The following is a 17,534-nucleotide window of genomic DNA, read 5'->3' as shown; positions in this document are numbered from 1 at the left end:
AAGAAACAATTGCAGACCAGTGTAAAGTCTGTGGGTTGTGCAGTTAATAAATACACAGACTTCAGAAGTAACAAACAAAACAGGTCTTTACTATTCGAAGGTCCGGGCGAATCTGCCCAATAACTCCTGGCACAACACTTATATACTGGTGTGGTCACTATTGGTATTACAGTATACAGAAGCCAAACAAATAGTGCCACACCTAAAGTAGTTCCCTTAAAGGTGAACGGTTACATTCAATAGTTCCCTTAAAGATAGACGGGTACATACACTACAACCAAGGTTCTGAGCCCAGCTGTTTCTTACCTTGGAGAAGGAACTTTATATAAAGAGGTGCAATACAGATGGTATATTATCTTTGTCTATAGTTCTGCAGGTAACACTCCAATTGTATCTCTTCCCACAGTTAACATAATTATAGATAAACTTTTATATATGTGTTTCTACCCATTTCCACTGCTGGCTGGTGTTTAAATATTGAATGGTGATAACCGGACCAGGCTCGAGGGGCTGAATGGCCCTTACACTGCACTCCTGTTGTTAACTGTATGTTACATGATACTTTGTAAGAAAACTTTAGTTTGTTTCCTACCCTTTTCCACTTTACAGATCAGTTATACAACTGAAGTTGGAGTTTTACAACTTCTCCTACCATGTTACCTATGTAACATGGTAGGAGAAGTTTTTTTAAAAAAAAGGAAAAAATAATGAAAAGTATCAAAGATTAAATTCTGATTTACTAAGTAGCAAAGAAATGCAATAGGTGCTTTTGACTGAGACTTTAATACCTCAATAACATGTCGCTCTTATAAGGCCCCATGGATTTAAAAATGCTAATTTGACGATCGCTACATGCATCCCCTTGGAAGAGCTCATATTGTGTTTGCTCTGTTTAGCACTCCCTGCAGTATCCCAGCTTTAGAATTGCTACAACCTATTGAGACACTCACTCACATCCTGAGTTACCAGCATCTTTTATTTTCTTTTGCTGCCACACCTGCAACAGAGGGTTTCCAGCGATTGGAACACTGGGAGTTGCTTAGTTTGCAATGACAGGGTATTGAATTAACACACGCAGTTGAAATAACAAGCACTCTGATGTGATGACTAGTACGATAAATGCAATTTCCTCACAGTGCCTGGCTGAATAACTCAGCCAATGATGCCATCAACACAGTTTTAATAAAAATATTCAGAACTAAGACAAAAACATGGTTAAGTTAATTGTTTTTAATCAGTGAGCACTCATAATTTGCATTTGAAGAGAATGTTACCATTTCTTTTCATTGTTGTAATATATTAGAAATATTTTTGATGTGGAATAATTCCATTTTGCAGCTCAATAAAATGGGTATGTCACTAATATAGCTTTAAATGAAGAACAATATTAATTTAAATACAAAATATAAATTTAGTTAACACTTATGGATGTATCATGGGACTACCTATCTCATGCTTTGTATAGCATAATACTGTGGGCAAGTTATCAGGCTGTAAACGTTGGCGAATGTCTGTGCTTCAAACAAGAGGAGCCTGTATCGTGCCACCTACAGACGGCAGAGGTGGAGTGTGGTATGAGCGTACTCAGAATTCACTGTGTAAACAGCCAAAGTCTGACATTTACTCTGCAAATGGTTTTTACTTCAATTAATTTACTTTTTTTTAAACGCAGGTGCTACATTTGGTCATGGCATCTTCTTTACCAAGGACCCTTGGTGAATTGCAACTCTATCGCATTCTACAGCGAGCCAACCTCTTGTCTTATTATGATGCTTTCATTCAGCAAGGGGGAGACGATGTGCAGCAGCTCTGTGAAGCAGGGGAGGAGGAATTCTTGGAGATCATGGCCCTGGTTGGCATGGCTAGCAAACCTCTGCATGTCAGGAGGTTGCAAAAAGCTTTGAGAGACTGGGTGACAAATCCCTCTGTCTTCAATCAACCCCTGAACTCTCTCCCAGTCAGCAGCATCCCACTGTACAAAGTATCTGAGGGCTCAGCTGCTTTTCCTGGGTCAAATGCTAACAGTCATGAAAGAAACAGTAATCTTCGAGAACCTCCTGTGAAGTTCCCAAAATGCTTGGCTGCGATGTGTGGACAGGGAGTGGGCCCGAACAAGCCTGGCGTGGCAGGGAATTCACCACTGCAAATATGCAATGAACCACGGTTCTGGCAAGGACAGTCCACTACTGAGAGTGAACACAGTCTTTCCCCCACTGATCCTGCGTCTCCGTCCTCGCCGAAAGAAAATGGTGAAAATCTTGACGCTGCTGCGGTCGCTGCAATTACAGAATCTGTTGAGCGTTTGGTTCAAGGCATTCCAAAAACAGACGGAAATGAAGTGAAAGAATTTTTAAAAACCAATAAGAAGTTAGCAAAAATGATCAGTCACATCTTTGAGATGAATGATGGTGACCCCCACAAAGAAGAAGAAATTCGAAAATATAGTGCAATATATGGACGGTTCGATTCCAAAAGGAAGGATGGAAAGCATCTTACACTTCATGAGGTACAGGAATTTCTCAATGTCTAGTACTCTACTTTTCTCTTTTTTTACATCACTCCCTTTGCAACATTTTACATTCTGCAGTCCTTCAGTAGAACAGGTGGAGCCCAAGATTTATTTCTTGTTGGTGTTTCGCCACAATAATCAGGCCAGGCATGTACTTCTGTATTGGAAAGTGGGCAGGATTTCAGCTCCCGCCCTAGTTTAGAAATGACATCTTCATGCATATGTTCATAGTGGGTGGGAGTGTTGTCTGCCTTGGGTACTCGGATCTGTTACAAGAATGTGCAAAGCAAGTCGTTTAGTCATTTAATGTTCTGTGCTTACTTTACAATAAAAGTTGGGCTGAAGAACGAACAATAAAAGTAATCTGATCTTGATGTAAAAGGTAAATTGACATTAGAGTGTTCCCTGCTCACTTGTACCCTAAAAAGGTTTAGTACTCCCTAAGGACTATTCAGGTGTGAGAAAGTCTTAGTTTGGTCAAAACCACGAGAGTCTCACTAATTTGCCTACTGTATTGGATATCAGTATTTTGTAAACAAGTGCTTTCTGGATCAGGATTGTATTGTTGCTGTTACCAGAACTGTTGCGTGTTGGTTTTGTTTAAATTTGTTATCCAATCACATTTTTATATCGAGCTGCAGAAATTACAACAGATCAAGGAATATTTTCCACTTTTTGCAGAATTATCAGTAGTTCTAATGAGTCTAAATGGAAGCATGTCAAAAACGCTCAAGAATTTTAGTTATCTGGATTAACCTAGCCTTCTCTGGACACAGCTTCTAAGCAAGTCATTTTTCGTTATTGGCCCAGATTTTGATGGAGCGAGGCATCTCGCAGCCCTGTTAGATATTTTTCCTCGCCATTCAGCTCAAAATTTTTGCCCTGTAAGTTGATGGCAGTGCGAACTGCTAACGGCATGACAAAGGCAACAGGGCATCTGGAACTTTGGTGAACAACATGACCAATTGTCTATCTCCTTAACCTATGAGATTTAAGGATTGAGAAAGAAACAGAAGGAAATAGGGTGAAATCGGGAACAGAAAGTGAGGGGGAAAAAAGATTGAGAAAGAGAGGAAAAAAGAGACCCAAAGGAAAAGTTTTAAAAAATAAATAAAATTCTCTTAACAATTTACCACCTGTAGGAATGAGACTCCACAGTTTAAATTGCTCACTTTCTGGGCTGGCGAGGTTGATTGGCATTCCAGGAACACAAATCTCCTCATTTAAAAAAGAAAGGCACTTGCGCAGTTGAGTAGCAGGCATAGGCATCCTGTCAATTGCCAATTAATGCACAAATGCAACAATTTCATGAAATTCACTGGGAGGTTGAGGGCGAGCTGTCGTATTTACAAGGCTAATGGGAGCGACACCATTTGTACAGCAACTTGTGGCAATTCGCAATTCACGTGGTATCTCTTCCTCTCCAAGTAGCTGAACAATTTACACATTAATAATGGCAAGCGCCATTAAACTCGCTGTTATTTTGGCAGCAAAATCTGGGCCATTGACTTTGTGAAATTATAACTCATTTTTCTATTAACTGTAACAAATCAAATTAAAGTGTGTAATAGCTGTTTTTATGTAACATTTTCATTTACTTGAGCTTAGTAAGGTATTCAATCTTTTTTGACTGCATTACAGTTTGAAGAACTCGTATAGTCTTAATCCTCTTATCATTAAAAAACATTTTAATTGAGGAGCTGCTTTTAATGTGAAAAATATCCCAATAAAGGTAGAGGCACAACTAGCACGTTTGTTGCCCAATAACGTACCTCAATTCCAGCCTCGGAAGAGTATGTTCTGCTGCACCACTGCTAACATCATGTATGCTTGTGGAAAGGACTGTGTTGTTGGCCATTGTGCCATCTAGCCTTGGAAAGATAACTGAAGTTACATTATGGGGGTCTGTTCTCGTAATTTTAGTTTTGTGCTATTTGATTGTTTTAATTCAGTGATGGAAAGCATGAATTTTTTTTGTAAACACAGACTTTTTCTTGCCACTTTTTCCAGCAATTTTCTTACCTCCCTCCTTATCTTGAATGGAATTGAAATCTTGTTGGGTACATCATCTACAGTATATTATCTCATCCAAAGGTGCCCTTTGCTTCTAGGATGTGTGAGCCTAGAAGCAAAGGGTACCTTTGTGTTGGCTGGTGATTTAACCATAAGGGACATTGCAGCTGAGCCCTATTCTGTTCTCAACCAGCCAACACAAAGGTGCCTTTTCCACCAGGGGTCGATGGCTAGCAATCAAGAGAGGACCTTTGGTGATTTCTGACCCCTCCCTCCTTTGGCAATTTAGATTGTAATAAAGAACTTGCATTTGTATAACACCTCCCTGTTTCTCAGAAACCTCTCAAAGCACTTGACATTCAGTGAGTTACTTAGTGCAGCCACTGATGTTATAGTAGCCCCTTTACCACAGCCCCAGCTGAGATCAGCTGACTCATTATAGATTGGGGATGTAATCTTTCTGCTAAGTATGGCTTAGCTACTCTCACTCTTTAACCAGCTGAGCCATCAAAGTAGCCCTCCAACTCATCATTTGACGTTTGTTTACAGCTAACTGTTAACGAAGCAGCCGCTCAACTCTGTACAAAGGATAATGCATTGCTCACTCGGAGAGATGAACTATTTACATTATCTCGACAAGTCTCCCGAGAAGTAACCTACAAATACACTTATAAAACCTCCAGGTGAGAGCCGCCTTTTTTTAAATCTAGAAATTTGTATTTGATCTTTTCCTGACATTGAACATTTCACATTGTTCGATTATTAAAAGCTGCCTGTCTGTATTTAACTGCAGGTCTAGATGTGCAGAACAGGATGAATCGTCTCCCAAACGAATAAAAACGGAGGTAATGTGTGGTTTATTTTATGTGCAAGTTTCCCATTCCTAAATGTCCCTTCTATTAGTGAATATTTGAAGGTATGAATGATATGTGTAGATTCTGACCGTAACTTGATGACACATTAAAATAGTGTCAGGAAGTTTCAGACTTTCATATAATATGCACACTGGTTTCTGAGAAGTAAATTGGAGCAAATGTGCTGAAGCACAGAGCTAGTAAAGGAAAGAAGAAATACAACAAAGCCAACAAATATGTTGCCAGTGTGCAAAATGGGCCACGCATAGGGTGGAACTTGCTCTTGTGCATTTTAAATGAGTGGAAGATTCCATTCTTTGAAATCATGGTCCCTTTACCAATTAAATAAACTGTGATTGTGTTTTCTGAGTGCAAATGTGCAGAATGTGGACTTCTGTGCACATTAATTCATGCTGTTGGGGCTCACACAAAGAACATGGGTGCGGTACGAATTGATAAAATCAGAAATCCTACAGAGTACAATAATTGGGGCAAAGGTTATGTATGCAGTTAAAATAACACAGCCTACAATGTATTAAAAAAAACACTTTTTAAATAGTTACAGATGTAATTACCGTAGGCTGTGGTTATTTAAGTGAACAGAATCCATGAGGATGTGTTAGTATTTTAAATGGCAGTTGGCGATATCGAATGCAAGTGTTTACACACATTGACAAGTGTTATGTTCTGGCAACTAAATGTTGAACTGTTTAGTGATCATACCACAACTATGTGGACATCCTCATGCATCAATTCATTGGTGTTCACTATGATGTGTTGTGTTGTGCCAAAAAAATAGAATAAAGCTTTCCTTTCTTCAGCATGTATCAAAACATTCCTGGAGCATTAGAGGTACAATTTCACCTCAAGATTCAAATGACTTGTTACTACTTTTTGACTGCTACAGATAACAACCTTCATTTATATGGAGCTTTTAATGTTAAAAAAGGCTTAAGGCACTTCATAGATGGAGGGAGATAAGGGAATGGATGTCAAGCCATGAAGGGAGAGATTGGGAGGGGTGACTGAAAGCTTGTTCAAAAATGTAGGTTTTGAGAAGTAGAGAGACAGAGGGAGTGCCAGAGAGTAGGGCCAAGGTGGCTGAAGGCTATGCCACTAATTAGTGGGTGAAAGGAATGGCGGGAAGCGCACTAGGCCAGAATCTAAGGGTTTGAGGGTGTGGGAGATGATATAGGGCTTAAGCAGATTGCAGAAATGCTTTAAAGTTAGATTGTGTTTCTATAGTGTCTTCTATTTAATAGTTCAACTGGACTTTCTTCTAATGTAGGCTGAATACCAAACTTGAATAATCTGTGACTTCTAAGCAGTGAAATGTAGGTTTGGAAGTGATCAGAAACCAATGGTGGTAACTGTACATCAGAAAGCACAGTAGCAGACTTCCAATTTCACAAACTCTGAAGATTCTCAGGATTCAGCAGCCCAGTAGTGGAATGCTAGGAAGTTTCCTTCATAACATAAAGGTCACAGGTTCAAGTATCTGGACTGACTCTTGTTTGAATCTGCAAGTTTCACTTGTAATGCTTCTGGCAGTTCATGGCTGGGCTGCTAAAAAGGATGCTTTCCAGAACCATGCACACACTGGGCAGAATTCCATTTCTACTATGAATGTCAGTGTCATGCTAATAGTAAATGTTAGCAGCCAAGCTTTAAATTCCTATTCTGTTCGATACACTGTGGTAATCCTTGCCTATGTTTACATAGTTTAGAACTGGAACTACTTGGAATATGCAGAGCAGGCCTATTTTACTTTGCTGTTCTTGTGCAGCCTGTTTTACCATGCAGTGGTTGCAGCCATTCACCCTTGCCACACTCCTTGTATTTGCAATCTAAACACACGTTCATGCAAAAGTATTCAATGTCTGTAAATGCTCTTTTTATTCCCCATTGGGAAAGAAAATAAATTGTCACACTACTGGTGCTCATTCACTTAGTTTGCAGACAATGTGAAGCAGTTGTCAACAAAGTTAATTAATTACTATGATCTCTCTTCAAGGAATTTCACTATAAAGTCAAAACAAGTTATTTCAACCTTGCTTAGATCGTTGTTGATGTCATATTTGCATTTTGGGTACCTTATCGAAAGGGCAATGATGTGTTGAGGTGGGTTGAGAGAAGCATGGCAGGATGCTTCCAGGACTTGGTGCTCAATGTTATGAAGTTAGGCTCACATAGACTTTGTTGAAAAAAAAAGGCCTGGGTTTGGGTGGGTGGGATGGGGGGGTTATGATCCTGGCTCTCCTCTAATTCTGTACCCCTGTTGTACAGTTTACTTGTATATGAGAGCGATATATAAGCAAACTGTTTAACTTGAGTAGATAATTAGAGAGCCAGGATCAAGGGCTATCTATGCAGAAGTTGACCTTGGGAGATTAAACGGCTAATACAGAGATCCGCAGTAGAGTAGATTGCATATGGACTGCAGGAGGAGTGAATTTGATGGGCTTACTGGCATTTTCCTAATTCATGTTGGGAGTTCTTTCATTTATTTTTATTGGTAACCTGCCACAAAATTGGCTCAGTGCAAAGCTAATTGTACCCAGTGCTCTGCAACCTCTCCAGAAACATTCTCAGATGATTGTGAAGTACTCCAGGCATCTATTTTGGAGATGTCCATAGCAGGAATTGACCTGCATTAAGGGAGAGGACTTCTGAATGTGACCTCCTACAGTGCATGGGAATGATCTCTAGCTTTTGTGCAACTTTGTTGCAAGATGTTTCTATGCCACAAATTTATAGCCAAAATGTATCTTGTATATCTCTCCAGCATCTGTGAAATCCCATGTGGACTTTTTCCCTGTGCTTTGTGGAACTAATTCTTTTTTTAAAAATCTGTGTCCTAAAGAGTTTTTAATGCAATTCTCGGTTGCAGTAAAGAATAGAAGCATAACATATTGGCCCAGATTTTGCAGTCAGCGGCGAAGGAATGGTGTTTGCTGTTCATTAGCTTACAGGTGCCCACGGGCTTTTGAGCAGCAATTTTAGGTTACTAGAGATCCTTTTCGGTGCAGCACCCTCTACAGGGGATCTGGGGAGTGTGTGAGCAGGTCAAGCAACAGCATGTCTCTTCAACCAGTCAGATTGAAGAATCCTCACTGAGACACGCAGAGTCTAAACCAGGAAGTATAAATTATCATAATTAAGTCAATATAAATTCATGTACAGAAAGCGAAATAAAGAGAGAGATGAGGGACAGAGAGAAAAAGTAAAAACACAATTTTAGTTGATTTCTTTTATTTAATCTCCAACAATAATTCATTTCTGAAGGAATGAGACACCACTTATGTTAAATTAAAGGACGTGTTTATTCACAACACCAAAAGCGCTGATTTTTTTTAAATTCATTTATGGGATCCGGGCGTTGCTGGCAATGTCAGCATTTATTGCCCATCCCTAGTTGCTGTTGAGAAGGTGGTGGTGAGCCGCCGCCTTGAACCGCTGCAGTCCATGTGGTGATGGTACTCCCACAGTGCTGTTAGGTAGGGAGCTCCAGGATTTTGACCCAGTGACGATGAAGGATCGGCGATATACTTCTAAGTCAGGATGGTGTGCGACTTGGAGGGGAACTTGGAGGTGGTGGTGTTCCCATGCGGCTGCTGCCCTTGTCCTTCTAGGTGGAAGAGATCACGGGTTTGGGAGGTGCTGCCGGAGAAGCCTTGGCGCGTTGTTGCAGTGCATCTTGTAGATGGTACACACTGCAGCCACAGTACGCTGGTGGTGGAGGGAGTGAATGTTTAATGGGGTGCCAATCAAGCAGGCTGCTTTGGCCTGGATGGTGTGGAGCTTCTTGAGTGTTGTTGGAGCTGCACTCATCCAGGCAAGTGGAGAGTATTCCATCACACTCCTGACTTGTGCCTTGTAGATGGTGGAAAGACTTTGGGGAGTCAGGAAATGAGACACTCGCTGCAGAATACCCAGCCTCTGACCTCTTGTTGCCACAGTATTTATGTGGTTGGTCCAGTTAAGTTTCTGGTTAATGGTGACCCCCAGGATGTCGATAGTGGGAGATTCGGCGATGGTAATGCTGTTGAATGTTAAGGGGAGGTGGTTAGACTCTCGCGTGTTGGGGATAATCATTGCCTGGCACTTCTGTGGCGTGAATGTTACCTGCCACTTATCAGCCCAAGCCTGAACGTCATCCAGTCTCGTTGCATGCAGGCATGGACTGCTTCATTATCTGTGGAGTTGTGAATGGCACTGAACACTGTACAGTCATCAGCGAACATCCCCATTTCTGACCTTATGTTGGAGGGAAGGTCATTGATGAAGCAGCTGAAGATGATTGGGCCTAGGACACTGCCCTGAGAAACTCCTGCAGTGATGTCCTGGGGCTGTGATGATTGACCTTCAACCACCACAACCATCTTCCTTTGTGCTAGGTATGACTCCAGCCAGTGGAGTGTTTTCCCCCTGATTCCCATTGACTTCAGTTTTACTAAGGCTCCTTGATGCCAGACTCGGTCAAATGCTGCCTTGATGTCAAGGGCAGTCACTCTCCACTCACCTCTGGAATTCAGCTCCTTTGTCCATGTTTGGACCAAGGCTGTAATGAGGTCGGGAGCCAAGTGGTCTTGGCGGAACCCAAACTGCGCATCAGTAAGCAGGTTATTGGTGAGTAAGCGCTGCTTGATAGCACTGTCGATGACACCTTCCATCACTTTGCTGATGATTGAGAGTATACTGATGGGGCGGTAATTGGTTGGGTTGGATTTGTCCTTTTTGTGGACAGGAGATACCTGGGCAGTTTTCCACATTGTCGGATAGATGCCAGTGTTGTAGCTGTACTGGAACAGCTTGGCTAGAGGCGCGGCTAGTTCTGGAGCACAAGTCTTCAGCACAATAGCCGGGATGTTGTCGGGGCCCATAGCCTTTGTTGTATCCAGTGCGCTCAGCCGTTTCTTGATATCACGTGGAGTGAATGGAATTGGCTGAAGACTGGCTTCTGTGATGGTGGGGACCTCGTGAGTAGGCCGATAGGGATCATCCACTCGGCACTTCTGGCTGAAGTTTATTGCAAACGCTTCAGCCTTGCCTTTTGCACCCACGTGCTGGGCTCCACCATCATTGAGGATGGGAATATTCTTGGAGTCTCCTCCTCCCGTTAGTTGTTTAATGGTCCACCACCATTCACAACTGGATGTGGCAGGACTGCAGAGCTTTGATCTGATCCGTTGATTGTGGGATCGCTTAGCCCTGTCTATAGCATGCTGCTTCTGCTTTTTACCATGCATGTAGTCCTGTGTTGCAGCTTCCCCAGGTTGGCACCCCATTTTTAGGTAAGCCTGGTGCTGCTCCTGGCATGCTCTTCTACATTTGTTGTTGAACCAGGGTTGGTCCCCTGGCTTGGTGGTAATGGTAGAGTGAGGGATATGCCAGGCCATGAGGTTACAGATTGTGGTGGAATACAATTGTGCTGCTGCTGATGGCCCACAGCGCCTCATGGATGTCCAGTTTTGAGCTGCTAGATCTGTTCTGAATCTATCCCATTTAGTACGGTGGTAGTGCTACACAACACGATGGAGGGTGTTCCCAGTGTGAAGACGGGACTTCATTTCCACAATGACTGTGCGGTGGTCACTACTACCAATGCTGTCATGGACAGATGCATCTGCGACAGGTAGATTAGTGAGGACGAGGTCAAGTAGGTTTTTCCTTCATGTTGGTTCTCTCACCACCTGTCACAGGCCCAGACTGGCAGTTATGTCCTTCAGGACTCGGCCAGCTCGGTCAGTAGTGGTGCTACCGAGCCACTCTTGGTGATGGACATTGAAGTCCCCCACCCAGAGTACATTCTGTGCCCTTGCTACACTCGGTGCTTCTTCGAAGTGGTGTTCAACATGGAGGAGTACTGATTCATCAGCTGAGGGAGGGCGGTAGGTGGTAATCAGCAGGAGGTTTCCTTGCCCATGCTTGACCTGAAGGCATGAGACTTTATGGGGTCCAGAGTCAATGTTGAGGACTCCCGGGGCCACTCCTTCCTGACAGTATGGTGACGAGTCCTGATTGGTCCCCTTGGAGAACAAGATACACCCAGCAGTTTCTCTGGAATGTGTAATTCGATCCTCCCTGCCTACGTAATCAGTTACTTTATAATTTGAGTCATTCTGACTGCCTACTCCAGACAGAACAGGGCTCACTTGGAACTGTCAGGACTCACACTCACGGGTTAAGATCTTCTCCCACCCCCGAAACAAGTTCCTGCCCCCACCGCCCAAGTTCCTGTGACCTAACCCCTCCCCCCGCACCCAAGTTCCTGACCTACTCTTTCTCCTCCCCCCCCCCCCCCACGCCTAAGTTCCTAACCTACTCCCCTTCCCCCGCCCAAGATCAGGCGCGCATGTGCAAGAAGGAGTGAGGCCGACCGCGCGTATGCGCAGAAGGACACAAAAATGTTCATGCAGATAATTACTTCGTAAATTAAATTTTCTGGGCCATAGAGATGTTTGACAGTAATTCAGACTTATCACGCCATCAACAATAAACTTGCACCTGAATGCATCAGTCCTAACTTTTTTTCTGTCTGTTTAATGGATGAGTACTGCAACTTCTGACAGGACTGGACAGACTAGATGCAGGAAGGATGTTCCCGATGGTCAGGGAGTCCAGAACCAGGGGACACAGTCTAAGGATAAAGGGTAGGCCATTTAGGACAGAAATGAGGAGGAATTTCTTCACCGAGAGTGGTGAACCTGTGGAATTCTCTACCACAGAAGGCAGTGGAGACCAGTTCATTAAATATATTCAAGAAGGAGTTAGATATATTTTTTAAGGCTAAAGGGATCAAGGGATATGGGGAGAAAGCAGGGATCGGGTACAGAATTTGGATGATCAGCCATGATCTCATTAAATGGCGGAGCAGGCTCGAGGAGCCGAATGGCCTACTCCTGCTCCTATCTTTTATGTTTCTATTTATTCCATAATAACCGTGAGCGCTGATAGCCTCAGTCATTTATTTCACAAAATTCGGGCCATTGCCTTTACTGATGACTGTAGTTGGTTGATATGAAAAGCCTTTATAATGATGAGGTGTTTAACTGATGTTGCATTTTTGCAGGATGGTTCTGTTCATATTCAAGAATCGCTACAGATTTTGCAACAGAGACAAGAGACATTAAAAGAGCAAATGGCCCTAGCCAAGATGAAAGGTGATGATGCCATGGTTCGTAATATTCAGGTACAAAATTGGAAGTTTTAAAATTGCATACAATTTATAAATATTTGGGAAATCCTTGTATTCGTTGAGGACCTTTTTAAACAATAAAATAAGTTTCAGTGGACAGATTGATTAATGTTGAAGTTTCTAGACTGCCTTCCATATGAAACACTGGTGACTAAGAGCTTTCTCTTGTATTCCTAAATGTCATGAACACCGTCATTTGGAGCATGAAAGTGATTACAAAGCCTTCTGGTTTGATTTGCTTGTTAAGCCCAGATATAGTTTGACACTGCTGCATTGCCTCTACAGGGCAGTGGGTGAGGGTGACCTTAATGGTGTAAACCACAAGTTTTGGTTTCAGTTGTTTGTCTTTTTATTTGAAAATCTACGCCACTTGTTTACGTCATCATGACAGCATGTCTTTCTGCAAACACTCTATATCCCAGCAAGGGACTGAGCAATAAGCAAGTGGAACTGTTCCCATGGTACAAGCTGTGGCTGCAGTGCTGGGCATCTTACTTTTTGGTGCGGCTGAAAGCCGCAGACCGTAACTGTTGGGAATCTACAGCGAATGAACCATTAACTAGTATGGGCCATATAACCATGAGCAGTGCAGGCAATTATGTTGCCTAGCTTCATGATGTGAATGTATACCCTGCAGGAGGTTTAATTTCTCTTTTAAAGAATGCCTCTGTTATCATTTACCAATGAGTTGCATTTTAAATCGGGTTCTCTTCCAATACTTCAATGTCATGTTCATGGCAAAAGGTTAGCATCCCTAAGCAGATCCTTGGCTCTTATGAATTTGAAATTCCAACTTTATGCACGGTGTAAACAGAATATCATTCCACAGGGCTAACCTGGTTCCCTTTCAAGTGTGCAAACTACAGATAGATCAAAAAAAAAAATTTTCTCCAGAAGCGAATCATATGGCAAAGATGGAAAACGTCCTACTTTGTTCACTCTCCAGCCACATTTTGGCCAAGAGTGTATCTTTCACTCTCAAAATACCATGAATGTTGGTTGGTTCATAGAAACACTTCCTTTTGAGGCAAAGCCAGCTATATGGTTCAGTATAATATTACCATTGTTCGACAGTGGAGATATTGAGGCTTTCTTTTGCAGCCAGAGCCCTCAATCCATGTTGAGGTGCTTTGCAGAAGAAAGGAAAACCGAGATACCGTAATATGGAGTAAGAATAAGGATTGAGAGGAAAAATGGAAGTAGAGAAATCAGACGGAGAACAAGTTAGTGACACTAGCTGAGTGGTGACTGGAACATGTATACTGATGCTCTGAAATAATTTGAGCAGTAGTGCTCAAGACCTGTTGATGACTAGCTGTAGTAAACCCACACGTATGTGGCAGCAAATTTTCAATGTCTCCCTATGGATGAGTTTTATTTCCACATATTGCCAGTTGTAGAATTTGAGCAGTAAAGTCAAGAATTAGTCAGTCAGCCTCCTGAATGGGAGGGGAAAAAAACTTACAAAAAAAAATACTCCCTATCCCCTGATTCACACTTGCCATGTTAAAGATTTCCAGACATGTTCTATTTTGTGAAAGTTTTAAATGGAAAAAGTGGAGAATGCCGTTCATCAGATAACCTTGCTAATCAACTGCAGATATGTCGTCCCATGTGGGTCTGATAAAATACAAAAGGAAAACGGTTTCTGTGGGAAATAAATGCGTTTTCAAAACGGTTTGAGTTCTGACTGAATTTTGATTCATTGACCTCAAACTAACTAAATCTTGAGATAAATGTATATTGTCTTTTTTTACGTGTTTATACCAAATCTGATGCCCAATCCAGGCCCAGTTTATGTTCTTGGTGCCTGATTGAGTGGTGTTGTCCATTTATTCTTCTAAACTGCTGTCCAGTTGTATTGTCCTCATGTTTACGTGATAACGTGAACTGTGGCTTCACACCAGTATTTCTACAATGTAAGTGGGGTATGCCCTCTAACTGTGCGTTATGCAGAGTTCTGTTAAATGGGTTGAATATATCCCAGAGATCAATATCAATTCTTGATCAGGCTTCATTGGTTCCTTCCATCCCAGCAGAAAGGAACAAAAGTTTAGATCTGATTGCACACACAGAAGTGGGTTCATTACATTGAGAAAGTGAGAGATTGATACGGCAATAACTCTTAAGGCAGTTCATGCTATACTGCTTCCAAATCTAGTCCCAATATAAAGCCTAGCCACAAGGCGGGGATGCACACTAGGCCAGACTGGGGGTGCTGCCACACTGGGCTCAATTTGACAAGCATTTATATGCACTATATAATGCTGTTATTGCAATTACCAGGCTGCAAGAGTGAGGTGCATCCAAGAGCAGGACTAACCCACATGAGCTTACGAATTCAATGGGTTGCATATTTATTGAGAAATAGACAGTAAACATTGCATTCCGGGATACTGGCTTCTGCTGTTCCGCTTTATACTGGCGCTTGTTTAGTTCGGATTATGGTAAATGATCATCTCCTTGTGTTCAATGCTGAAGCTGGCTCTTATTCCGGCATCATAAACTCGCTTCAATTCATTGCTGAGGTAAGAGAGCTGGATTTAGCAGTGTAAATGTGGGAAGTTGACGCACTCTCCCACAATCTGGGCTGAGTAAGTGGTAGTGTTAAAGTATATTGAAGCTCCTTCAGTGCTACTCCACCTTTATTATTGAAAGGCAGCCAAGCCCAATCAGAGGGGTTTGGTGCTGTATTGAATGCTATCAAACAAAACTAGTGTTGCGAAACATTGACACAAATCTGAATTATGCAGACACTGGATTCACAGCACCTTCCAACAGAGTACACTCTGTATGCATTCAAACATTTTGTTTCCATACCCACATTTTTTTTAAACGATGGGATCCTGGAATATGATCCCCAGTATACTAGTAAAATTCCAGAATCCCATGGAATTTTTTCTTTTTTAAAAAAAAAAAGGACTTCCTTCAGTTACCATAAATCAGTGGCGCTGCTGATGACCTTTTGTGACCATTCCCAGGGACAAACTTTGCTGTTACTTGGCTACATCAATTAGAACATTACCCCTATGCATGAATATCACAGAAAACCCTACCCAGGTTTCCTCCTCCAAATGTGGATGAGATTGGCAAGCCCTGCCCTCCAGGGAAGCACTAACTGCTTCCACATTTTGCATTGTGTAGTTTTTAGATAGTTGCATTCTATGGATGTATTTTGCTTGGACCTAACCATTTAAGATGGGTGAGCTGCTCAGACTTGACTAGGAAAAGTCATTTTTTTAATTAAAAAAAATCAAAACTACAAATTGTTTCTGCTAAATGCAACTACTTTGGTATGTTTCCATGGTATTTCTATTTCTCTAATGATGCCACCAACTATTTCACCAAAATGTGTTGCCCCTGTTTTAAAGAAAGTGAAAAGATTTTTTAAAAGCTTGCCTGTTAAGTTAATCCTGAAAAGATTGCTTATCCCTCGTAGTTGTATTACAATATATTTTGACCTCTTTCTCACCCCCCCCCCCCCCACCCCCACCCAACCACACGCATGCACAATTTTATAAATATTGGGGTCGGAGGCTTCCCGCGGGCGAATGCCTCTGAACCGCAAGAAAAGTACACACCTACCTGGTGCCTCCAGACCTTCGGACTCTTGCGGTCCTGGCCTGCAGGCGTAGGTCTGCGTAAAGGCCAAAGTATCCCAGGGGCACAGGTGTTTTGCAAGTGTCCCTGGGATCATGTGGGCAAGGCCCAACCAATGACAAAGGGGGATTCCCATTATGCTTATGGGGATTCCATTTATGTACAGAATCCCCATAAGCATGAATAGGAATCCCCTAAAAAACACACTATCACAGCATTGAAATAAAAAGAAATCATCACATGGTCAAATTTAATTCAACATTTAAAACAAACATTTAATTTTTTGAATAATAAATGTAAACATTTTTCAAGGGGCCAAAAATAACCTAAACTAATTTTAAAGATTTTTGTATGGTTAAATCATTTTTTTAAAATTATTTTAATATTTATTTAAACACTTATGCTGGTAAAAGAAGGCCTTGCATCTGCTTTTACCAAGCGTAAGGGTTTCATGGGCATTCACTGGGCATTAGTTGGGCAAATAGCCCAACTCTGCACCAGCGAATGTCCATTTCCTGCGAATTCGCACGATTGATCAAGCTGAAAATTGACATTGCAAGTTCCAGGTTTTCGCATATGTGCATCGCATGCGGAATCCCGGAACTTGCGGGGCCCTTATGACTGCATACGCTGCGTGTACGCCATCATGGGCCCTGGAAAATCCAGGCCATTACTTATTTCTTCATGGCCACCTTGTGAAGCTCAATATTCCTGACTGAAATGGCCTACATTTGCTGTATCAACAGGAGATGAATGAGTGGTTGGGTCCCTTGCCCCACTTTATCTCCTTCACACTTGCTGTGGGGAATACCTGGTTTCTGCCTGTAATTTCCCACAATAACATGGCTGAGGTTGGTAACTTGCTATATGTAATTACAGTGCAAGCATGCATCGTGTCTGCCCCTTGCTATTTAGGTTGGTCACTGGCTAATCAGGTAACACCAATCTGGGCTGTGGATTTTCTGTGGTGTATTGCTGTTGGGCTGACAGAAGATGCGAGGTTTCCTCCACCCCAATTCAAACTTCTTGTTTTATGTGTGGCACCTACCAAGCTGCCTTGACAATTAAATGTAATTTTGGAAGATGTTTCTGTACTAAGCAGCTCTGAGTTTCACACTGGTACTCAGTAACTAATCAGGGTGGTCAGTGTCAATCCGAGGAATTGGTTCATGCTGCATTTAATAGGAAAAGCATGAAAATCTGCTGGGCTGATATTTGAAATGTCGCACAGATTCACATGAGTCATAGCTTTAGGCTGCTGATGGCACAATGACATGTTTAATATGTGACGCATTGCAAACTGCTGCTTCCATTATTACACAAAAATGCTGCAAATTTAAAAAAATAAATTAAAAAAAGT

The 17,534-nt window shown here is 42.0% G+C and overlaps 1 protein-coding gene across 4 annotated transcripts in view; it reads left to right on the top strand.

Annotated features, from left to right (window-relative positions):
• Positions 1-17,534, top strand: part of nab1b (NGFI-A binding protein 1b (EGR1 binding protein 1)) — a 99,690-nt gene that overhangs the window by 67,541 nt on the left and 14,615 nt on the right. For all 4 annotated transcript variants that reach the window (XM_085985860.1, XM_085985859.1, XM_085985858.1 and 1 more), the window contains exons 2-5: positions 1,673-2,506; positions 5,072-5,205; positions 5,316-5,367; positions 12,449-12,568. In XM_085985860.1, coding sequence (XP_085841986.1) covers positions 1,688-2,506; positions 5,072-5,205; positions 5,316-5,367; positions 12,449-12,568 — 1,125 coding nt within the window. In that variant the 5' untranslated portion in view covers positions 1,673-1,687. The remainder of the gene's footprint in view (positions 1-1,672; positions 2,507-5,071; positions 5,206-5,315; positions 5,368-12,448; positions 12,569-17,534) is intronic.

The sequence above is a fragment of the Somniosus microcephalus genome, chromosome 4 (assembly GCF_052327205.1).
Source record: "Somniosus microcephalus isolate GS21.2 chromosome 4, FLI_Smic_1.0, whole genome shotgun sequence".
Taxonomy (NCBI): Eukaryota; Metazoa; Chordata; class Chondrichthyes; order Squaliformes; family Somniosidae; genus Somniosus; species Somniosus microcephalus.
This window is presented reverse-complemented; position numbering and strand designations above follow the sequence as displayed.